The sequence below is a fragment of the Pan troglodytes genome, chromosome 10 (assembly GCF_028858775.2).
Source record: "Pan troglodytes isolate AG18354 chromosome 10, NHGRI_mPanTro3-v2.0_pri, whole genome shotgun sequence".
NCBI classification, from domain to species: Eukaryota; Metazoa; Chordata; class Mammalia; order Primates; family Hominidae; genus Pan; species Pan troglodytes.
In genome coordinates this window covers 55,395,523-55,420,252 of record NC_072408.2, presented here as the reverse complement: position 1 = coordinate 55,420,252, position 24,730 = coordinate 55,395,523, and the positions used below count along the sequence as shown (strand labels likewise).

The 24,730-nt window shown below is 35.0% G+C and overlaps 1 protein-coding gene across 1 annotated transcript in view; it reads left to right on the top strand.

The window, feature by feature from the left end:
* MUC19 (mucin 19, oligomeric) overlaps window positions 1-24,730 on the top strand; it is a 188,144-nt gene that overhangs the window by 63,224 nt on the left and 100,190 nt on the right. Inside the window, exons 45-56 of the mRNA XM_063785772.1 lie at window positions 5,386-5,424; window positions 6,890-6,988; window positions 10,101-10,166; window positions 10,781-10,864; window positions 11,082-11,159; window positions 11,799-11,873; window positions 12,115-12,249; window positions 12,633-12,698; window positions 19,782-19,880; window positions 21,401-21,502; window positions 21,735-21,836; window positions 22,209-22,304. Of these exons, the coding sequence (XP_063641842.1) occupies window positions 5,386-5,424; window positions 6,890-6,988; window positions 10,101-10,166; window positions 10,781-10,864; window positions 11,082-11,159; window positions 11,799-11,873; window positions 12,115-12,249; window positions 12,633-12,698; window positions 19,782-19,880; window positions 21,401-21,502; window positions 21,735-21,836; window positions 22,209-22,304 (1,041 nt within the window). The remainder of the gene's footprint in view (window positions 1-5,385; window positions 5,425-6,889; window positions 6,989-10,100; window positions 10,167-10,780; window positions 10,865-11,081; window positions 11,160-11,798; window positions 11,874-12,114; window positions 12,250-12,632; window positions 12,699-19,781; window positions 19,881-21,400; window positions 21,503-21,734; window positions 21,837-22,208; window positions 22,305-24,730) is intronic.

Genomic DNA, 24,730 nt, shown 5'->3' with positions numbered 1-24,730 from the left:
AATTAGAGGTGATTCTTAGTTCCTTATCTTTTCTGAGGCTATGACCATATCATACTATACAGATGGGCATTTAGAAATCATTCAAATAATGATTAACTTAGTTTTCCTTTAAATCTGTTACTTGAGAGCTTGGAGCATACCAGTTGGCCATCTTTGTTGATTCAATTAACTGGAAATCATAAACAGTCTACTTCAACTTGTGCTAGGGACTTGGACTGAGTACAAACTATTCAAAATAAAACGTGATATTTCTGAATTTTAACAACTAAGAGATGACATGCCGATTTTCTTATGACCGAGGAATCATGATCATTTATATAAAGTGAGGATGGTAATCAGAAGAAACCCAGAAAGTGCTAGATAGGTGTTTACTGATATTTTTATTTTGGAGCTCCAAAGGAAAAAAAGTCACATCTATTATTTTTCATTTTTCATGTAAGAATAAAACATTTTCCTTTAAGAGATACCAACTTATTTTTTCTTTTTACACTTTTTCTTTCTAAATTCATCCAATAAACATTATGCCATTGTGAAAACAAAACAGTTTAAATTGTTTACTTATGGAATTCTTTTTAAAAGAAATAAAGGTCTTTTGTAGGCAATTGTCTTGCACAAATTGTAGGCTTGAAAGATGCATCCTATTTCTTTTACTGACAATGGTGGCGTAAAAGTGGAATTGACAAATTGTGATGAATCCATAACTACAAAATGATTTTTGTTTTTAAGTCTTCTAGTGGTAAGCCTCACTTGATCAGTGATGAGAACAATGAATCCCACATTTGTTTTATTTTAAAATAAATGTTTGGACATCATCACTAGCAAAGGGTTTTTTTGTTTGTTTGTTTCTTTCAAAATATAGTATGCATAAACCAAAGATATTTAAATAGAGATTGAAAAGTAAAAGGTTATATTCAGGTATAATATAACTAAGAAGACACTTCATTTCAAATATGTATTGCCTTTCCATGAGCTATCTATAATAAATGAAAGGATTTGTTTCTTGGACATGGGAACCCATTTCATTTTGGATAATATATTAGTGCTTTTGAGCAGAACCAATATGATAAGTGGGATAAATTAACTTAGTTAAAACTTTCCTACTTTTACTTTTTGCTTTGTCTTAAAATGAATCAATTAAACATAAAAACCTATAATTATTGAACACAAAGGTAAGATTTATTTTTAAAAGAGTCTCAGTGGGGCAGTGGGCTAGGGAGTGCAGGTTTTTGCCACTAACTTGTTCTCTGGATAAGTACTGAATAGAAGACAAGGTATGACTTCATTGTTCAATAGATCTTAACTTTTTTGTTGAGGTAAATAGCATAGAAGTAAAGGGTAACTTTTGAGGAGTTTAGAAACACATCACAGAAAACTCTAAAGTGAAAGGGAAGCAATATGCAAACTTTAATTTCTCCACATGCTTTCTGTATCAATTTTCTTTTCCATACAGTGAATGCTTTCAAAGGGCTAAAATACCCTGAGAGATGCCTAACTAACCATTCTAATAAACATGCTATTTTTAGAAGAAAAATTATGCAGTTATGGTGCTTTTCCTCTTTAGATTGACTGATCTTGATAGAGAGCTAATATTTACTGAGCGCTACTCTACGTATGTGGCATATACTATCTGATTTGATACAGAAAATTCCCTGAAGTGATGCCATCATTTCCCCCTATTTACAAATGAATAAATGGAAACACAAAGAGGTTAAGTTATACATTCAAGGTTACTTGCTAATAAGTTGCAGAGATAATTAAAATTCAGAACATATTTCCTAGACTCCAGTCCTAATGCCCCTGTGTTTCCATGTTTAAAGAAGAGGATGACGTTGAATTTAATTTAAATCAGTTATTGAAGTAGCAACATGTAATTACAGATTCTGATTTCAAATTGGGACTTACGTTAAAATCATAGGTTGTTTAGTAGGTTTATATTAAAACAAAAAATCCCCTTTTTGAATGAGTATGTATGATACTGACATATAATTTAAAAGTGGGTTTCTGTTACACAACAATATAATCTGTTAAAATGCATATTTGCTCAAAAATTCAAAATCTTAGAATGTTATCACTGTTAAGTTATATATAAATTTTGTTTATACAATGTGCTTATTATAAAATAGCATCAATCATAAAAAAACAGAATCGCATCAGGCAAAGGGAGGTAGATGAGTATAGTGGAATGTGGAATTCGAGAAATAAGAATTTGAATCCCTCCCCTTAAAGTTTGACCCTGTTTTAAGTCCCTCAAGCAGCCTGAGGTTTAAGTGTTCTCATCTGTGAAGTGGGAACTAATAATAATCTCTACATGGAAAGATTTGAGAAAACAGTAAATGTGATAGTGCAGCTTAGTGTAATACATAGTAAGTATTCAGTAAAGGCAACTTTATTATTGGTGAATTTTATAAGGAATAATTAACTAGGTGAATGAGTTTAATACTTTTTCGGTTACTAATCCGAAACATACTGCTTCCTGAATTAAAGTCAATTTTATGAATTTTTAAATTTTTTCAGAATAAGATATTTTTGCAAAAGCTATAGCTCTGCAGTACCGAATTTGTTGTTTATAAGGGGAAATGTTATGGATACTCCTGAAGCTTATCTTTCAGACATGTATTTTAAGTAAAATAAAATCCAATGAAAAAAATGCCAAAATATTTTTTCCTTGTAAAAATTAAAACGATTCTTAGAAGTAATTTAAAAACTTAGTGGTAGCTAAAAAATTAATTAAAAGACTTTATATTAAGTTTACAACGAGGTGAAACACAAGTGGAGAAAGCCACTTGGAAAAGTTTTTAGGGTGGAGTATCATACTACCATGTAGGCATGCAGAGCTTTTAGTGTTTTGGTAAAGGCAGCTCCTCCTATTACTATTTGCGTCTTGTCCACAAAGAAGCTGATGCATATAATTGACAGTATCAAGTACTTCCAGCATGTATGTTCATTTGCAAGTAATGGAAAAATCAGTTGAAACTGTAGTGGTTATGGATGTAAAAATTAATGAGAACGGGAATGCTGTCTCTATCAGTTTTGGTAATTAAACCCAGAAGAAAAGTGAGTTCTCATGTATTCCTGTCAGCAAAGGCTTATGCCTACTTTTATTGCTGTATCAATAATTTCAGATTACATCTTCTGAAATTCATTCATGGGAAAAAGGAGCTATATCATAGTAGCCTGACTGGTATGCACTCCAATCTGTGCCTAGTTTAGATAATTCTATGACCCTGATTAAAGATCGGTCCTCGAAATGCACGTGAGCATGTTGCCATCTCAGCAACATCAATTATAAGGAAAGGCCTATAAATATGTTCTTCTGTGCATATGGTAAAAATAGTGATGATCAGCGCACTACCACCTACGATGTGCAACTGTGTTCTTGAATCCATGTTGATTAGAGCATATTTATTTAGATGTGTAAATATTGGAGATTTGATTTTATTCCACATGATAATGCTGCTTTTAATTAAATGTAATCGTCTTCAATTTGAAAGTGCTCAAACTGGATCACTGGAATTCCATAAAGTTTAAATCAATACTGGGAAATGGAATCTGCACCAAAATCTTTGGGAATATTACGGTCTATCTATTCTTCCACATCATTCTAATCTTGATAGTCTCTGTGGATCATGGCATAACAATCTTTCCATGCTATTCTTGCAATTAGATCAGCAAGATACTTTGATTCAAATGTCCAACTATTGTGCTCATTAGTGAGAAAAGATATTAAGATCTGATTTGGTCAGTTGGTGGAGTCTGTGTGATACTGATTTTGAAAATTCTTAACTAAACCTTGTCAGCTCTTGAGAACTGTCACAAAAACTTTTTCTTAAACTACTTACCATACTTATTTAAATATACATTCTGTAAAGAAATTTGGGGAGACAGGATATTTTATTGTTTACTTGATATTGTGTTCTACAATTTCTAGTCTAATTTTTAATATTTCCATTAACAAGATGAATGGGTAATTAAGAAAACTTGAAAAGTGCAAGAGGTGATGTGTGATACACACAGGCAGAATAACATAAAAAGCAGTATAGGTCACAGTCCTGATTACTGGGTGACTTAACATTTGAGTCCTAGTTTTGTCACTAACCAGCAGTGTGATCTTGAACAAATCACTCAACTTTTCTGAGCCCCATTCTCTATAAGAAAAATGGGTAAAATATTTTTACTCCATTCATTCATTCAGTCTATGAACAAATACTTATCAAGCTCTTATTATGTGCTAGGCACTCTTATAGGCCTTGGAGATACTAAAGTGAATAAAATTGATGTGGTTTCTGCCTTTATAAAGCCTACAGACTAGTCAGGAGTATGGATATCAATTAAGTAATTACAAAAACAAATGGAAACTTACATCAACACAAGAGCTATGGAGTACCTAAAAGGGCATGGGATGAGAGGGAAGGGATTTAATCCAGTCAAGGAGCTCAGGAAAGACTGAAGAAAAGATGATTGAGTTGAGAACTGACCAATGAAAGCTCAAATAGGAGAAGAGGAGGAAAGAACCATGTTCCAAGTACAGAGAACTGCAAACAGCAGGTAGAAAAGATAGAAAGACCAGTGTGGCTGGACGAGGAGTGAGGATCAAATAGATTGTGTGAGAAGTTTGTTTCTCTCCTTCTTTTTTTGAAGTTCCAAAACACTATAAAATTGCAAAATGGTATTGTTTACATAAAGTAAGCAATGGATTTCCATGGATTTTTCAATGAAAATTAACACTGAAATAGAGAAAATACCTGACTATTTATTATTTATGAAAACCTCAAATTAATAAAGGCGTATTTTTAAGTGCACAGGCCCTCAATAAACATTTGATGAGTTTTATCACATCCCTGGCAATGGGCAGGCATTGGGAATACAAAGGTAAAACATGGCCTCTTCCTTCAGGAGTTCACTGATAATCCACAACAGCTGTTTAGGGTAAATTCAAATTTATTTTTATAAACCTGCTATATCAAATCATAAATATAAATTTTAAAAAATATTTCTCCTTTTCCCTCCAAGTCCTTATAGACTAAGTGTTACTCAATATAAAAATATCCAAGCTGCAGACAACCAGAAGCTGAGAAATGTTGAAGAAACCATAAACTGCAAAAATCAGCCTCTGCTTAACAGAGAATTTATTGCCATTGTTGATATACATTCCATTTACTTTGTATTTAGTAGAATTCAGCATATGTGTATGTGTGTGTATATATACATTGGAAAGTACATCATATATGTCACTATTTTAAAAATGAAATAGAAATTTATTATTAACTCTAAACACTAAATATATTACAAATTACTCTATATTGAAAACTACACGACAGCAGAACAATCTCTCTAGTATTTTTTCCTTGAGGTTGGAAAAATTCACATTTCTGTTTTCCTTTTTAGGAACAACTCTAGGTCCTCTCACCGAACCTTTTACTACAGGTCAGTATATTAATTCCTGGTTTTACATGTTAAATAAAAATATCCAACTGTATAAATTATTAGTCACTTTGGGTTTTAAGAAAGAATTTATAGGACAGTTTGGCTTTAGAAAAAATATTTCAAACAAGTAGTTTACTAGGTTTTTACCACTGGTTTTAAATTTTTCTTAAAAACCTTGAATTTTACTTGTTTTCGATCAGTTTATATTGACTGGCTATAGAAACATGGTTTCTAGTTTGATTTTCTTCTTTATCATTAACTATTAGCATAGCATCTGCAACAGTAGTAAATATCTTTTTTTTTTTTAAAGAATATGGGTTGCACATCTAATAACATATGTTACTCTCTTAGCTGTTCTAAGCCTAAAAGTAGCAATTAACTATTTCATGATAGTGTTTCTTTATTGTTATTATCAGCGCCAGGCAACAGTGATTAGGGCATAAGGATCTGCTTATTTTATTTTATTTTTAAATTTTAAAAATTATTTTCAAAAATGTGGATACATAGTAGATATATACATATATAGCATACATGAGATATTTTGATACAAGCATGTCATGTGAAATAAGCACATCATGGAGAATGGGGTGTCCATCCCCTCAAGCATTTACCCTTTGTGTTCTAAATAATACAATTATGTTCCTTATTTTAAAATATATAATTATTATTGGCTATAGTCACCCTATTGTGCTATCAAATAGTAGGTCTTATTCATTCTTTTAATTTTTTTATACCCATTAACCATCCCCACCTCTCCCCCACCCCTCACTACCCTTCCTAGCTCTAGTAACCATCCTTCTACATTCTGTGTTCATGAGTTCAATGGATTTGATTTTTCTAGATCCCACAAAGTAAGAACATGTGATGTTTGTCTTTCTGTGCCTGGTTTATTTCACTTAACATAATGATCTCTTATTCCATCCATGTTGTTGCAAATGACTGAATCCCATTCTTTTCTATGGCTGAATAGTACTCCATTTCGTATATTGTTTATCCAGTCATCTGTTGCTGGACACTTAGGTTGCTTCTAGATCTTAACTATTGTAAACAGTGCTGTCACAAATATAAGAGCGCAGATATGTCTTTGGTACACTGATTTTCTTTCTTTTGGGTATATGCTCAGCAGTGGGATTGCTGGATCATATGGTAGCTCAATATTTAGTTTTTGGAGGAACCTCCAAACTGTTCTCCACAGTGGCTGTAGGTTCTGCTTATTTTAAAACAGTTATTTAGAAAAATATATGAAGACCTAGTGTGACTCAGTTCAAGATGCAGAAAGCTATATTTGTAAAAAAGAAAAAAAGGCAATGATATTAAAAGAAATTCTTGGGGAACTCTAGGCAGAAAGTCACTGGCTTTACTGATTCTATTTTCTATAGTAAAATTGATTAAACAGTTAACTCACTCCATGGTAATAAAGTCCTAATAGACTTCAGATGAGAAGTTAATTTTACGTTTTTCTCAGGCATTACTGAAACTTCAGCTCCCATCATCTCAACATCTGGAAATGCAGGCATGACAGGAGTAGTGAGCTCCACCGTCACTGGTGCTTCAGGCATGGCAGGTAAATTAAATTCAGAACAAAGTATACCAGCCTCAGCTAAGCAACCTATTTTAGGAGATGCTACTCAGGACAATATTTTGCAAAATAAAAGTATTAGAGTTAGGTGATTATTCCTCATATGTAATTGAAATGTCATATCTTTAGTCTTTTCACAAGTTGCTTCCTTAAAGTATATCATGTTACAATTATATGTGATCATGACCTCGATAGTTGTTGGCACCTATGCATTTTTTTTTTTTTTTTTTTTTTTTTTAGCCAGGTGTTTGTTTTTTCTTTACATTTATCAGGGACAACTGGAGTGTTACCAGGTATAACCACAGGAGCTGAACATGGAAATTTAAGTGACTTCAGAACAGATGAGACAAATAAATGAGTCAAATACTATCTCTTCCGTAGCCGATTTCTACTAGGAATCCTCTGTTTCAACTTGGCAACAACTTTACCCTGAGTACAACATTATATAACAGGGCCAAATGTCAGAGCTATTGAAGTCAACTAAATGACCATGGAGAAAAATTCAATGATTAATATTTAATAAAATACTAATGATATGTTTCTGTGGCACAGGAAGATTTCTGAATTGTCTTCAAATATGTAGTATGTAATTTAATCAACAATTACACCACGGTAGTTATCTGTTGTTATTCGCAGTACGTGAGAAAATAATAAAAGGTCTCCAAGCTGGAAGAGGCAGGTTTAGAACACAGAGTCCTGTCTGCTGTGGAATAGCTAGCTCCACAGCTCTGTGTGTGTATAAAAACCTAGATCCAACAAAAGCCAATGAGGATATGCTTGCCGTACACATCATTGACTGAATTTTAACTACTGTTGGTTTCATGAATAAAATATTTTTGGTTTCCTTAAGCAGAGGTAATTTGGATAGAAAACAAAAAAGCCACAATTCACCCCTGTCCACCATGTAATCAGCTACTAATTTTAAGTATCTCTTAAGTTTCTTCTCTGCATCAATTTGCCTCTGCTTTTGTTCAGATGTTAAACATTTTCAACCTAGCCTCCACCTTGCTCACCTTCCTCCAAACACAATGGTGTTTAAAGTGTGGTTTCTGGACCAGCAGCATCAGCATCTTCTGGGAATTCGTTAGAAATGAAAATATCTGGGCCCACCTGCCTAAAATCAGAAGCTATTGGAGTGGAGCCCAGCAAACACTTTACTAACAAGTCCATGCAACAGATGCTCATCAAAGTGGAAAACTACTGCTCTAACATTTCCACTCCTTCCTCACTTCCCTCCCAATCTATGCTGCCATCAATACCATGGCAGAATGGACTTCCAAAATCTCAACTATCATCATGTCACTCCACTACTTACAATTCTTCAATTGTTCTGATTGCTTTTAATATAAATCAAAACTTCTTTACATACGTACGTGGGTTAAAAGCCATTTCTTTAGTGTATACATGGAACTATTTCTCTTTATGCATTTGCTAACAAATCCATGGCCTAATTTTATTTTTTCTACATTTACTTTCCCTTAGCAATTTTCTTGATTTAAACGTTATAACTTAAACACTTTTTGGAATAAGATATAATTTACGTAACAATTAATGGTTTAAAGGATATAATCAATGTACACTAGCACAAATTAAGAAACTGGTTCATTCCAATTAGGTCAGTAAACTTAAATTTTAGAGTAATGACCATTTGTTTACATTTCTTAAAACCTGCATCAAAATTACTTGGATAATAATGATAAGTCAATCAGCTATCTCTTTTGGTTATGAGGCAGTATGTATAAGGATTTTGAGCAGGGCTACTCAAAGTTTGGTCGACAGATGAATACAAGCCAGATTGTTACCAGTTTTTGATGTAATAAGAAATGAAACAGAGACTAAGCATTTAAAAACATAGCAATTTTACAGGATGATTTTTGTCTATTAAATAAAGACTTGTGTTTCATATGGTTTTACTTTTAAAAATTTCATTTCTCTATTTTATGGCCTTTTTCAAAGTATCCATCTAGCACACACTGGAAATTTTACAAAATTGATCTTTTGCTACAGATTGTTTGAGAAGCACAGGTAGAGTATTAACTGTAGGTAGACTGCTTGAATTTGGCTCCTGGATCTGCTGTCGACCAACTTGGTGACCTGAAGCAAATCATTTAATCACATCTAATAAATAAGAATAATATTATGACTTGTTTCAGAGGAATTTTATAAGAGTAAATGAGTTGGTTTATGTGTAGGACTTTTTTTTTTTTTTTTTGAGATGGAGTTTCATTCTCGTTGCCCAGGCTGGAGTGTAGTGGTGTGATCTTTGCTTACTGCAACCTCCGCCTCCCGGGTTCAAGCGATTTTCCTGCTTCAGCCTCCTGAGTACAGGCACCTGCCACCAGGCCCGGTTAATTTTTGTATTTTTAGTAGAGACAGGGTTTCGCCATGTTCGCCAGGCTGGTCTTGAACTCCTGACCTCAGGTGAGCCACCTGCCTCTGCCTCCAAAAGTGCTGGGATTACAAGTGTGAGCCACTGCGCCCAGCCAGGGAATTTTTTAAAATATATATATTTTTAAAATCAAAAGTAACCAGAGGCCCTCCTGCCCTAACAAGGAGAGGAGAGGAGGGCAACACACCCAGGGGACCAAGCAAAGGAGCTACAACCCCAGGACAATCACGCAAGTCAGGACACGTGTTTTAGATCTTGTTAAATGGGTGTAGTCAAAACATGCTTTAGCGCCTGATAAATGGGCATAAGCAAAACATGTAAGCTGCTCAAGAAACTTGAAATTTGACTTGAATCTCCCAGTCTTTTCCTTCAGAAGTACCATATGTTGAAATTACTGCTACTGTGTTTGTCAGGTACGACTGGAAGATCCATGGGCGCTACCACAGGAGCAGGCAGGGGAAGCACACCTGGAGCGTCAGGCACTGGGGCCACCAGCCCTGGGAACCCAGCAGGCAAGACAGAGACCCTTTTGGGGGCTGTGATTGGGGTCTAACACAAGCTTTCCCAAGACCCCAGAATACGATAACGAGATTAAGTAAAGAAAACCAAGGACGATATTTTAGGAAAACGACATGAAACTGAATATCCTGAAATAATTTTTTTTGCTAACTATCCATATACATTAAGCACCATTATTCTTCCAAGTAGGAACAACTGGAGGAGTGGATGCAGCCACCACTGGAGCTGCTAGTGAAAATACATCTGAGAGAGCAGGTACTGGAAGAGCAAAATCATCATGATGCTGTCCTATAGACACGTGAGCTTTCTGCTCAAAAGTTAGTCAGAAACAAGGTTTCTTGGGGAATCCAAACATTATGTAAGGCTGTGTGTCCAGAAGATCAGAACTATACCAACAAGTATATGCTGTATATCTAATACTGTGATAGATTCTCTGTGGGATACAGGAGAAGAATAGGGACATACATTTGTTCTCACTCTACTTTACTATAGAGAGGAAGGAATAAATATTCCTACAGATGTAGATGATAAAGACTAAGAAAGGCAGGAGTTAATCAAACAAATAAAAGATGCATGCTGGAGCATAAGGCAATTGTAGTAAGAAGAGACAATATAATTCAATGCTGAACTACTCAGTGTTGAACAATGAATTATCTGCATGATTACTATATTTTACAAAGAAAGACTCCTTTATTATAATCAGTACAATATCAGAGTTTCCTGATTTATCTGATTTACCTTGAACAAGAACTTAGGATATTTATGAGATAGATTCATTTTTTAAAGGAAAAAAATGTATATTTTAGGTCACTTTTATAAGGATTTAACTTTCTTAGCAGACATTGTTTTCTTCCATGATAAAAAATTAGGCACACCGAGGGTATCTGGAGCAACCCCTGCAGTCGGAAGTGGCAGTACCCCTGGAGAAGCAGGCCCTGGAGCCACAGTTTCTGGTAAGATCAACCAGGCTGGACATAATGTCTCAGAAGCTCCCAACCATACCTCCCACACTAAGTGATGCTCTGTAAATTCAGGCTAGAACTAGTATTAGAATGCAGGGCTGAGGAAAGTTGGAGGGATAGTTTCTTTCACTTCCTTTTTCTGGAAACTTCCAAGTAGTCATAGTAACAGAAGTAATAACATGAATACCTGCTCCTGCCTTGGTTTCAGGAAGTACAGGAGTTTCTGCAGGCTCCACCACTGCCAGCCCTGGAGCCTCAGCCACAACCTCTGAAAGCAGCAAATCAGGTAAGTAAAAGGGAAAAGTCAGTGAGTGTGCAGGAGTAAAATGGAGCATGTGGATCTGCCCACATTTTCTTTATTTAGCAGCACTGTAAAGAATGAGAAGAACTGGAGTTAGGAAGCCCAGTTACTGACCACAGGTATTGCAGGTAGTAATCGGCCATGCAGATTCAGACAGAGGTTCCTGTGCTGGAACTTCTGAGTCTGTGAGTCTGGAGTGGGGCTAGGGTCATAGTTTGCAATCCTAACTACAAATTAGAATCAGCTAGAGAAATGTTTGAAAATACGTATTGAAGAATCCTTCACAGACTAATTGAATCTGTCCCTGGAAGAAGGGACCAGGCATTAAATATTTTTTAAAAGCCTCATGGGTCCCACATGCAACCTGGGTTGAGAACCGCTAGGTTCAAATATCTGAATATTGAACAAGTAAATAATAAACAAGCTTATTTACAAGGAATAAGTAAATAAGCACTCTGAGGGATGCCAACAATCATATACGATTCTTATGATCAATTTTTGGAAAGAATGAGCCACTTCTGGAAATGAAGAAGTGTAAACAAAAGGTATTTTGAAAGCAGAGAGTAGCACCCTATGTTCTGCTAAATCAAAGATCATGATACATATTTATTGTCTATTTGAAAGGAACTACTGGACCCTCAGTGGGTGGAAAAACTGGAGCCACAAGCAGTGAAGCGACATCATCTGAAGGCATGTCAGGTGAGTAGAGGATGTCATCCCGAGGCTGTGGCTTTTGGTGAAAAGGACAATATTTCATCAGACCTCTGCAAATTTCACTAAGTATAAATGCCATCCAACAAAAGATAGAATGGTATATAACTTATTAACATTTTTCAAGAAAAGTTTTAATTTATGCTTTCTCTAAATATTTCCTTCAAAACTATTATGGCACTGGGTTGTCACAATAATGTATATGCTCTCCCAACACTGTGTTTGTCAGGTGTAACAGGACAGTCTCTTGGATCTACTGCTGGATCTGACAGTGAAATCACAGCTAAAACATCTTTCACTGGTTCCAGTCCACCTGGGAAACTCACCAGGCCAAGCCCGGGCTCACCTGGTCACTTTAGTGGTGGTGAGTCACAAACCTAGTTGGAACTTCAAATTCTTATAAGTTTAAGTGAATTTAGAAGGGATGTAATTTTACAACAAATGATCATGGATAGTTTAAGTTGACCACCTACCTCTTTAAAGAAACCCTGAAATTTTTTCAAAGAGTTACTTCATTGTAACCATTTATGTAGACTAGGCTTGCCAGAGAAAATATAGGATACCAGTTAATTTGAATTTCACACAAATCAGGAACAGTTCTTTTAGAATGAGTATGTCCCATGCAATAATCAAAACACAGTGTTTATTGTTTGTCTGGGATTCATATTTAATTGGGTGCCCTGTATTTTTATTTCATGATTTTGAAAACTCTGATGCAGACTGAGCACTGTTGCTCTTTTCAATTAGGAACAACTGAAGGGGGAAATGTAGCCACCACTGGAGCTGCTGGTGAAAACACTTCTGGAGCATCAGGTATGGAAAGAGCATAATCAGAATAAATCTAGACAGTAGAAGTGTAATTTTTTAAAATTACAAAAGACAAGTTTTCCTGGGGAATTTAATTATTATTATTTGTGTAATGTCAAAACTGCAGAAGATCAGAAATAAATCAAGAAATATTTGTTGTGTGTTCAGTATTATCCTGGGGGATACAGACAACATAAAAGAGGAGTAGAGTAAGGTATTTGTTCTCATAGAACTTCATTTCTGAGCAAAAGAAATTAATATTTATAATACACACAAAAGCAAAACCATGCAACGCAAAAGATAATCAAAGTGGAGGAATTGTTCAATGACACACATTGGAGTAAGACTTGAGAGGCACTTCTAGTAAAGTGACTGATTAATTTGATTAAAACAACAGAATTATTCTATTTTGAAAAGAATGTATTATAATCAGTGCACTACAAGCTGTGTCTGTATGCCCCAACTTGAACAAAAACTCAAAATACAAGGAAGCTGAGTGAAATTTTAAGAATCTATCCAACTGCAAGGGAATAAAAAGTAGTTATTCAGGTTTTGGGGAAGGAGGATTAAAAACAAAATGTTCCTCAAATCCAGAACCCCCTGCACAAAGGTAGTACAGAATAAAATATAGGTTTATTATTGAATAAGCATTAAAACAGAATATGATGCACATCAGAGGCAGTCTGTTAAGAGACTGCAAAGTCAGAGAGATATTTCACTCTTTTATATTATATAGCCAAGCAGATATGACCTACTACACACATGTTCTCAATATAAATGATTATAGTCTTCAAGTAGAAGGACTTGAGAGCACCATTTATTACACATAGTTCACCCTAAATTCGTCTCTGGAAATGAAGCAAGTGAGTAAGCTGAATCTGTGAAGAACCTTCCTTAACCTAATTTCTTACATATTATATCTCTGTTGTAAATATCTGATGACCTGGTTAAATATTCAAACACACTAAAAATCCTTTTATCACAAGCAGAATGTAATTTAATTAGTCATAGTATCAACCTGATCCTTAATTTGCACTGACACTAGTAGAATCGAATAGGATTTAAGCTCAAGAAACCAATGGAAAAAAAAAAAAACAAACAAACAGGAAAATAGTGGCTGCATAAATTAGAGTCTATAGATACCTCTTTCTTCAAATCATAAAGATCAAAACAGAGCCCACACCTACGGTGTGTAGAGGAGACAGAGAAGAGCCAGACTCCAAAAACTGGGAACGATGGCTCTGAGGCTCACCATAGGGCTGAAATATAGGTAAGGGCATCACAGAAAATAGAGAAGTATAGAGAGGTCCTAATAGTGGTAGAATACCATGATTCTAGTGGTTCAACCAACTAGAGTTGAGCCTCAAAAGGAAAGCCCCACAACTTGAGTGGAAAATGCTGAGAGAAAATCTGGGACCTGGCAGGTCAGAGAGCCCTCATGAATGGAGTTGAAAGAGTACTGGAGAATGCATGGAAGTCTTTGGACAGGGGAGCAACCCTTGGAGCCTGGGTGCCAAAGGAAAAAAATACGTATGGAAAAATAAGGGTCTCAATAAAACAAGATAATAATGAAAGCATCAGAAGACAGACAAGGAAAAAGTGCCACTTATAAACGAAGCTCCCTCACTGTAAGAACGTAAGAGGGGAGCCCTTTATCTGAGAAATCTGGGAAGTATACTGAAGCCTCCCTGCTGCCCCCTGCATAGAATCTCCCGCTATTACTGGCCCACAAAACAATAATAATAATAATAATAATAATAATAATAATAATAAAGAAATTCCAGTATCGATACACAGCTATTCCTTTATATACATTTTCAAAAACTTTGCAGCAATAGCAAGCAAATTCTAAAGATCTAGTCATGAAGCAAAAGAATACAAAAACATAACATTAACGTAAAATAACTAAGGAAACAACTGCAGCTACAAAGATACATCAAAATTACAGATTAAAAATTAAGACTGGAAATAGATAAACAGCAGGAATGTTAAATTGGAATTGGTAAAAACCCAGGAGAAAATTGAAGAAAAAGAAAAATTATCTCAAAAGACCAAATAGCAAGGTGTTCCATTGAGAATAAATAAAACTGAAAATACAGCAAGGATAATAGAGGATAGAACTGAGAAGAGGTAAACCCTACCCCTGAAATATTGCAGACACTTTCACAAAAGGTATAATGGGCTAGAGAATGATATAGTTTTAGGAAACAAACAAAAGTATCCAAGATATATTATTGCCGTATCTGGAGAAGAAAAAGCAATGAAACAGAACTAATATTTAAAATTATAAATAAGGAAAAACATTCTGAATTTAGAAAAAAACCCCTAAATCTATGTAGTGAAATAACCTATCATATACCTGGAAGAATTAATCCTGAAGAGTCAATTATGCAAAGTATTCTGAAAAACAATTGGACTTGCTGTACTCATAGATAACAGGTAGTAAGTAGTCAAGCGAATTATTTAAATCTCATGAGCTAAGTACAAGAAGCTTCAGTTTACAAAAAAGGAAAAATGAGCATTCAGGAAGAAACTAATGCTTGATTATTTTTATTAATACTGATTTTTAGTGACTTTTTCAAAATTAAGGCATCTTTTAATGTAATTCATAATATTAATAGTAGATCTAAGGGAAACAAAACGACTCACAGAGGCTAAAAAGGTATTTGATAAACATTGAATGATCATTTCTGATGGGAAAAAAAGACCACTCAAAATAATAGGAATGAATGGATACTTCCTTAAAACAGGGCCAGACTTGGTGGCTCACACCTGTAAGCACTTTGGGAGGCCGAGGCAGGCGGATCACTTGAGGTCAGGAGTTTGAGACCAGCCTGGCCAACATGGCAAAACCCCGTCTCTACTAAAAATACGAAAATTAGTTGGGCATGGTGGCGGGTGCCTGTAATCCCAGCTATTCAGGAGGCTGAGGCAGGAGAATAGCTTGAACCTGGGAGGCGGAGGTTACAGTGAGCCGAGATTGCACCACTGCACTCCAACCTGGGCAACAGATTGAGACTCCATCTCACAAAAATAAATAAATAAATAAATATAAAGTACATATACCTCAGCCACACGTGTAGCATCTTAATAAGGAATTTCTAAACCTATTCCACTAACTTCAGGAACAAGGTAAGGAGATATGCAATCATACTATTATTTAACAGTTTCTGGAGTTATTAATAAATTGGATTATATAGCAATTGATAGCATAGAATTTGAAATAGAAAATATTAAAGTATTTCTATTTACAGATGATATAATAGTGTACCCGCAGAACTGTAGAGAATCAATGGAAAAACTATAAGCAGTAAGATAATTTAATAAGGTACCAAGATACAAGATTAATCTATAAAAATTAAGTCTTCATAAATACAAATAATAACAAGTTAAAATCTATATTTGAAGAGAAAACTCCAATTTTTGCAAACAACAAATAAGATAAATTACCTTGGAATAATCTGAACAAGATAAAACTTACATGAAGAAAACTTTAACACTCTCCTTAAAGACATAAAAACATTTTTGACCAAATGGGAAGGCAATCCATATCAGCGTGCCCAAGAGCCCTTCAAGTTTTGGGACTTGCTAGAAGGACTCACAAGACTCAGTATAGAATCATACTTGTGGCTATGATTTATTGCACAAAAGGATGCCAAGCGAAATCAGCAAAGGGAAAAAGTGCATAGAGCAAATCAAAAACTAGAATAATAGAAGATGTGAATTGAATTACAGAGAAAAAGAACTATAAGTGATTCTTAAACCTCTGAGAAAATGATCAACTTCACACAAGAAAAATGCAAATCAAAACTACACTGAGATACCATTTCTCACTTTTTAGATTGGCAGAAATCCAAAAGTGTGACAACAGCCCTGTTGACAGTTCTGGAAAGAAACAGGTGGTGCTCTGTGCATTGCTGGTGGGAGCACAAAATGTTACAGCCCGGAGGAGGATAACTTGGCAAAACCTAACAGAATTACAGACTCGTTTATCCTTTGACCCAGAAATCCCGCTTTTAGTGCTCCTGAAGCTAGACAACCAAAGTATAAAATAACATATGTATAAGCTTTTCATACCGGCATTGTTTTTTTATAGAAAGAGCCTGGAAGCAACTCATTAAAGACACATTGAATAAAAGATGACAAAAAGCAGCACTAGACCATCCTAATAGAAGAGTGAGAAAGATCTCTATGGACTGATCTAGTTATTTCCAGAATTTATTGTAAAGGAAAAAAACAAATCAGAATTGTATATACCATTTATACCTTTATGAAAAAAGAGGGATGTGTGTATGTGTGTGTACATATATGTATATATGTTTTGTAAGGATATGAATTATATATACATATGCAAATATGTATACAAAAAACACAGAAGATAAACTAAAAACTAGTGAAAATCATTACTTATAGGAAACAAATCAGAACAGCAGAATTTTGAGTTCTTTGAGTATTCTTTTAAATATAATTTTGGCTTTCAAAAAGGAAAATGTCATAAGTATTTTTAAAAACACAATTAAATCAAAATAAAAAAAGCAAACCCTAAAACTGAAAACCAACCAAAACAAGTGAACCTAATTGAATATCAAATTATAATCACATGGAGAAAATAATTATTTCACATGACTTTAACACACAGTAATTAGACAGTATATGCTAGTATCATGTATTTTAATGGCAAAAAGACTGCTAGGAAATTTTAAACTTCATTCAGTAATTTTCTTCTTAGTAGTTACATGAGTGTTCTCACTTTGAAATGGTTTTTTATATATTACAGAATAAAACAATTAGTAGTTATATGAATGTTATTAGAAATCAAGATTTTAAATGTAAGAGAAAAGAAATACAATAATTAAATCAGGGCTGGACGAAGTGCTCATGCCTGAGATCCCAGTACTTTGGGAGGCTGAGGCCAGCAGACTGCTTGAGCCCAGGAGCTTAAGAGCAGCCTGGGCAACACAGTGAGACCCCCATCTCTACAAAAAAAAAAAAAAAAAAATACAAAAGATTAGCTACACATGGTGGCACATGCCTGTATCCCAGCTACTTGGGAGGTTGAAGTGGGGAATCACCTGAGCCCAGAAGTCGAGGCTGTAATGAGCAGTGATTGCACCACTGCAATCCAATTTGGGAGAAGGAGTGAGATCCTGTCTCCAAAAAAAAAAAAAAAAAAAGAAAAGAAATCAAATAAATTTCTTCTGTAATGTTCCATTTGAGTTAGAAATACATATATAAACTTATATATACCATTTATATAAATCTAAATATATGATATATATAGAAAATGTATATTTTCATATATTAGAAATATATACAAACTTATTACAAATATATGTGATATACTCAAATATAGGTATAAATATATATACTTCTAATATATGGAAATCTATATCTTCCAATATAATACATGTATTATCTATATATTTATTTGTCTTTATATCTTCCACCTCTGGCCACTGAAATGGCCTAAAAGCAGTGGTACCCTAACAGTAGTGTGCACCCCTTGTCAGCCAGTTTGGGCTCCTAAATTTCTGTGTTCACTGTTGCTTGGAGAAATGGTTAATTCTAGGTCTTGGACAAGAAAAGTACAAGGTGAGCTTGGGACTTCTTAAGTCAGAAAATGAGGAAGCATTCAAAGACTTAGGGAGCTCTGCCTAAATGACAAGGGTGCTAAACTGCATGAGTTCCTGTTGGCCAAATTTGGAGAATTTTGAGCACTGAAAAAATTATTTGTAATAGATTGAGGCACATTGATAATATTGAAACATTCATGCCCCCAATGATAATTAATAAAAAGAAACAACCACAGCAACATTTGATAATGTTAGTGGTGACTATCATGTCAAGTCCTTATTCTGAAGATTGGTAATTCAAGAGAAAAATTAATCAATTATTAAGTATTTTTATTAGAAACTATGAATCAAGATATTCGAATAGTTCCAGTTGATCAGAGAAATCTGTCTTTTTAAAGAAAAATTCCAACTAATGAATGTTGAAAAAAGACACAATTGGAAAAATCACTGTTTTGAAATGCTGAATGAAATAGACAAGGAGCATAAATAAATGCTGAAATCATTGAGTGAAAGGTTGACTAGGACTTGGATGTTTGCTTGATGCCAAAGTATCACCCAACAGATTACTTGCTAATTGCAGAATTGAAAAATGCTTTACACTGGAGAGTTCTGGTTGTCACCACCTAAACCTAGTGATCAAACATAGCATCACTGATAGTGGGGACCTGATGTTTTGTGTCTCCTTTCGTGATATATCACCTAGAAATTATTCCTGCCCAAAATGATGAACCTGAAACTAATCAAGTTCTTATATCCCTTTCTAGATATTCTAAATTTAGCTATTCTCCATGATGTCAATTAAGTTATTCTTTTATCCTCTGGATGCTCTGCAAACTGAAAATGAATATAGGTGTTTAATTGCAATACAAGACCAGCCTCTTCAACGTTATAAAATAGAATTAGAATTTCTGCTTGGAAAGATAGGGAATTTGCATTTTTAATAGGCTCACCAGATGATTCTTACACACATTAATGTTGAAGAATTACTATCATTCAATATTCTCGAACAGAGAATATATTCGTGATGAAGAATATTGACCTGTTAATTGGATAAAGAGGAAACAATTGCAATATTTAGGTAGGAGGAAGGAAGACATGAATTTGGGTAGTGAAAGTAGCCATGGAAACATCATAAATAACCAAGTTGAGTTTAACAAATTTTATCATATTACTTTTATCCTCCTCTTCCTCCCCCTCCTCTTCCTCCTCCTCCCTCTTCTTCAAAACAAAACAAAATGAAACAGGAACAACCAGAATATCAGGTGAATTGACAACACTGGCAGGAAGAATGACTGGGATGCTAGGCAGTGAGTTGGGATTTAGTATCGAGTAAATGGCTAAATAATCACAGAAGCTTATTCATTCAAATCAATTACACTGATCAGAAACAAAGCTATTGAAATACTCAGACAAAAGGATAAATAATGGGGATGTCTAAGAATATTTAACAGTTGCCTTAATTTCCTAGAAACTTTGGAAATTAATGTAATCCTAGCTGCCTTTGTATGTTGACCAGGTTCAGCAGAAGGGTCTGTGGAAGCCACCACCAGCGCAGGCAGTGGAAACACAGCTGGAACATCAGGTACTGGGGACACTGGCCCTGGAAACACAGCAGGTAAGACAAAGCACATCTTGTTGTCAGAGCAATGGTCAAACACAAAGGTCTTATATATAATTAGCATAAGTCCAAGTGAGTTTCAAAAAAAGAAGTTAATTATAAGAGAATGAGGAAAATTCTAGCAGTAATGTTTAATAATGAACTTTTGTCAAAAAGCATTTGCAGCATGGCAACAATCTATAGGCAGAACATCGTTATTTTTCAAATTGGATACAACTGGAAGATCAGATGCCGCAACCACTTTAGCTTCCCGTGAAGTCACATTTGAAATATTATTTATATCTAAAATTATGTTTAATTAGCAGAAGTGTGAGCTCTGATTTCAAAATTTAATTTATCAAAAGAGATTATGAAGAATTCAGTACTTGTAAATAGATAAATGCAAATGTTACCGAAAAGTGTGGGAATCCTCGATTCTTTTCTAACTTGGAAGAAATAATTCAGCCAAGAGATGCATAGCAAGGATTAAGTAGCAGAGTTTATTGAAGGAAGATGAAGCACATTCTTAGAGAGGAGTGGAAAACAGTTCTGAGCTGGTAGGGCTGAAAAAATAGTAGTAGCAGGGTTTATTTAAATATGAAGTACACTCTGAAACACAAGGCAGAGTGGGCTGCTTAAAAGAATGAGCCAGCAGCAGCTAGTGCTGGGGGACTGCTTTTATGAGAATCTTACCTGATTATTCATGAAGGGGCGTGAGGGGTGTATTACTTGCATGCATGTTTCAGGATGTCTTTTTGGGCGCGCATGCTCTGTCGTTGTACATGCTGGTACACACGTTGCATGTCTCATTAGCATTTAAAATCTCCACCCAGGGATGTGCTTTTTACTCTTATAATGAGCAAAAGTCTACTCCAGGACAATTTTTTGGAGGAGTGTGCATGCTCCTCAGTGGGGAAAGTCCCTAACCTGATTATCTCCAGCTAGGGCCTGGTAAGTCCCCTTCAAGGCAAGAGGAGCTCAATCACAAGGCCAGAAGTAGCCAGTGTAGCTGTTGTCTTTTTTTGCTGCCTGTCAGTAGGCGGCACTGACTATGAGTTGACAGCGTCTCCAGGACTTCTTTTCCCAGGGGGCTCCCTTGCCTGCTCATTTCTGGCTATCTGCCTACTGTAACACAAACACTTGTATTTTGGTCGGACAATATTTATTGAGAGCTTAGTAATGTGTTAGGTGCCAGAAGATGCTCTTATATTTACAAAGGTTAGAATTTTTAGAATAAAGTAATATTTAAACACATGAAAAAAGCAAAAAGTTAAGTAATACAGCAAATGGTAAATGCAGTTTGGAGAAGAATTTACTCTGGAATTATAATTTGTAGGTAATTCTAGAAAGAGGCACATTCAGTGTTGAAGGCAAATAAGGATTGTGATGGGGTAATAGTGCCTTATCAGATTAACATGTATACTCTTCCTGAGCAAGAAACTATGAGTATAAATATTCTGGAAGAGATTTCCAAGTTGTTTCAGGTCACAGTGATTGAATAAAAGCGAGTTTCTTAAACTGTTTGTTTTCTCTGAAAGTCTCAGGCACACCTGTGGTATCACCTGGAGCAACTCCTGGAGCTCCAGGTAGCAGCACCCCTGGGGAAGCAGACATTGGAACCACCAGTTTTGGAAAATCAGGCAAGTCTGGACATAACTTCTTAACAGTTCTCAACCCTGCCTTCCTCAGAAGTGTGTGATGTGGACTATTGGTCAGGCTATAACTGACATTAAGTGTCAGAGCAAAGGGAAAGCATAGGGGAGATGCCCTTAATCCACTATACTTTAGAAATCTCAGTTCTGTGCTATCAGCACAGAATAGGGACCAGTACATTTGCAGCAGTGAGCCTGAACCATTGTTGTTGATAACCAGGGACCCCAACAGTATCTGCTGCCTCAACTACCAGTAGCCCTGTGAGTAAACACACCGATGCAGCCTCAGCCACAGCAGTGACAATCTCTGGAAGCAAACCAGGTAGGTAAAATGGGAGACCCTGCACTTGCCAAGGGGCAATATGGGATGTTCGTGTGAATACTGTTCCTCAGAATCAATGTCATGTTGTTAAGCGAGTAAATCACTTAACCTCTGTAACCTCTGTTTTCGTATCTGTAAAATGTGGGTCAAAGTGATCTATTTTGTGAACTTGGGATGAGGAGCCAAGAAAATAGTGAATAGTGTAAGTCAAAGTACATTTTTCAAATGTGGAAAGGATCATTATTGTTATTGATACAGAAAAATGAAGATTTCTGTAATTTTTAGGTGGAAGTTAATTTAAGTGAGAATTGGTTATATCATAGCTTAAGAAATTCTGTGAATGTGTCCTTTCCATTTTTGCCTTTGCCACAGGTACACCTGGAACACCAGGTGGTGCAACTAGTGGAGGCAAAATTACATCTGGATGGTCCAGCAGTGGCGCCAGCACGGGCTCTTCAAATACACCAGGTGAGATTAGCAAAGCACTAAAAGGTCACAAAAATGGGAGTCAGTGTAGAAATTTGTTTATAAAAGCTTATTCAGTAGGGTATTAATTCAGTTGAAAATCTTTCCTGCTTGAAACTTAGAGCACTGTTATTTAAATATTCTGTGAATCCTTTAAAGAGGTTGCCATTGTATGCTTTGTTATTCAGTATTTATGCACTATTGGGATATCAATTAGTGCAATACCTGAAATCACATATAATAAAAATGATCTGATAATTTAGATATTTTCCATTATTAAACTAGACTAGTGCAGCATTTTAAATCTGATATTGTCACATGGCCAATTTAGAAATCACTGGAATGTTACTTGATACAAACATAATGGAGTTAAGTTTAAAAAAAAAAAGCAATAGTGACCCTCTAACACTTTATCTCATGGTTGGTCCATAATTATTGTTTTGGAGTTAAGGGCTTCTTAGGATGTATTTGCTCATTTAGTTACAATTTCATTGTCTAAGTTCTGCATTTTTCCACACAAAATCATTTAGACAACAAGCTAACATAATTCAATATAGGCTAAAATACTAAATAATTACAAAATAACATGTTAGCTATTTTTGCAGATCATTAATTAATTATATGATTTTCCTATAGTACAAATATTTGAGAATTCAATAAATTCTTCTCTGCCATGAATAATATAATATGCTGTTGGGCATTATAAGGTTACCTTACATCAGCAAGAATATTCAAATTTCAAACTAGAATTCTTTTTTTGCAATCTTTTGCAAAACACCACTGTCTTTAGTATTTGAAATTGTTGTGGTTTAAAGTATTAGCCTATTTTCCCATATGCTCTTTATTGAACAGAGACCTAGAACCTTGATGAACAGCTTTCCCCATTTCTAAGAACAATTTAATAAGCAACACTGTCTTCTGAATTGTTTAAACATTCAGAAATCAGTTTTCTTCCTAAAACCTCTACACATGGGTTTTTAAAAAGTCTTCTTTTCTAGAATTTGCAAGTAGGGCTTGTCTATAACTCATTTGCTCAAAGCTGACCTGTTGAGGAAATATGTAAACTATGCAATGGGTGTTGCAGATCCCTTGCTAAACAATGTTTGTGTCTCGTAAGACTTAACTTGCTTCAAATGACCAAAGAGATAGATTACGAATCAATTTATTTATTAACATTTAAATACTTCTCAGAAAATAAGCCAAAAAAGTGCCTGAAAAATATAATTAGTAGGATAAAATATTAGTAGATAAAACCATTCTTATATCTTAGTTTCTACTGGTTATATTTAATACAATGTTATTTATAATATAAACATATGAAGCAGTCATTAACCATTATATAATATCATGTATAAGTTATCTTAATCTGTTTTAACAAAAGTAAAAATGATCATCAGAAAACAACTATACAAAGTATAAAATGGACAAATGTTTTCACATGTATTAACTTACTTGAATCTTACAGACACCCTATGCAGTCAATAATATATTAGTAATTATTCACATTTTATCTATGAAAAAATCCATGTGTTTACCCCAAAATCACATGATAAGTATGTTGTTAGGCCAGGTCAGGGCCTGGATTGTTGATTCTTCATCCAGTCATTATCTTTTACTAGACAGACCACCAACATGGTGGATTTCTGCTAAAACTAGAGAAAGATCTTGTCACGTTGCCTATTTTTGTTTACAGTTGTGTTCCTAGTGCATAGCTCAGTTCCTGGTTTGAGTACTTGATAAATATCTGGTGGATATCTGGTAAATAATTCAATAAGTGAATAGTAATTCCCAGTCTGGTAAAGGATGAAGTGGTTTTATTCTTATCAGTGAGGTAAAATAACAGGTCACATGGAAGGGAACCTTCTGGAAGGATTGGAGCTGTCAGGGGGTAGTGAACTCTTTTCTGCTCTACCCAAGTAGTGGAGTTTCACTGGAAACATGTACCCATACACACATAGACGCACCACTGTGCAGATCCATGTCTCTACAGATCCAAGGTTTCCATCTTCATCTGGTTCCTTAGTGGTATTCTTGATATATTAGGATCTTCAGAACCAGAGCCTTCTGGGTGATACTGGATTTCCCTTTATACTCACATCTGTTCTCTGAGTCTTCCCCATATTAGAAAATGTTACCATCACTGACTCAATTCACTCAGGTAAAAATATTGTAGTTATCCTTGATGGCTCTCTTTTTTTTTTTGTACCTCTCATATCTAAACAAGGCCTGTTACTGCTACTTCCAACACATATCTTGACCCTATCCACTATTCTCAGTCTCCTTTATCACAGTTTCAGCACAAGCCACTCATAAATTGTCAGAACTTCTGAAATCACCTCATAATTGTTCTTCCTAATTCTATGATGCACCCCCTGCCATATATTTTCTATAGAGTGTAAAGAGGGATTTTAAATGTATATCAATTCTAT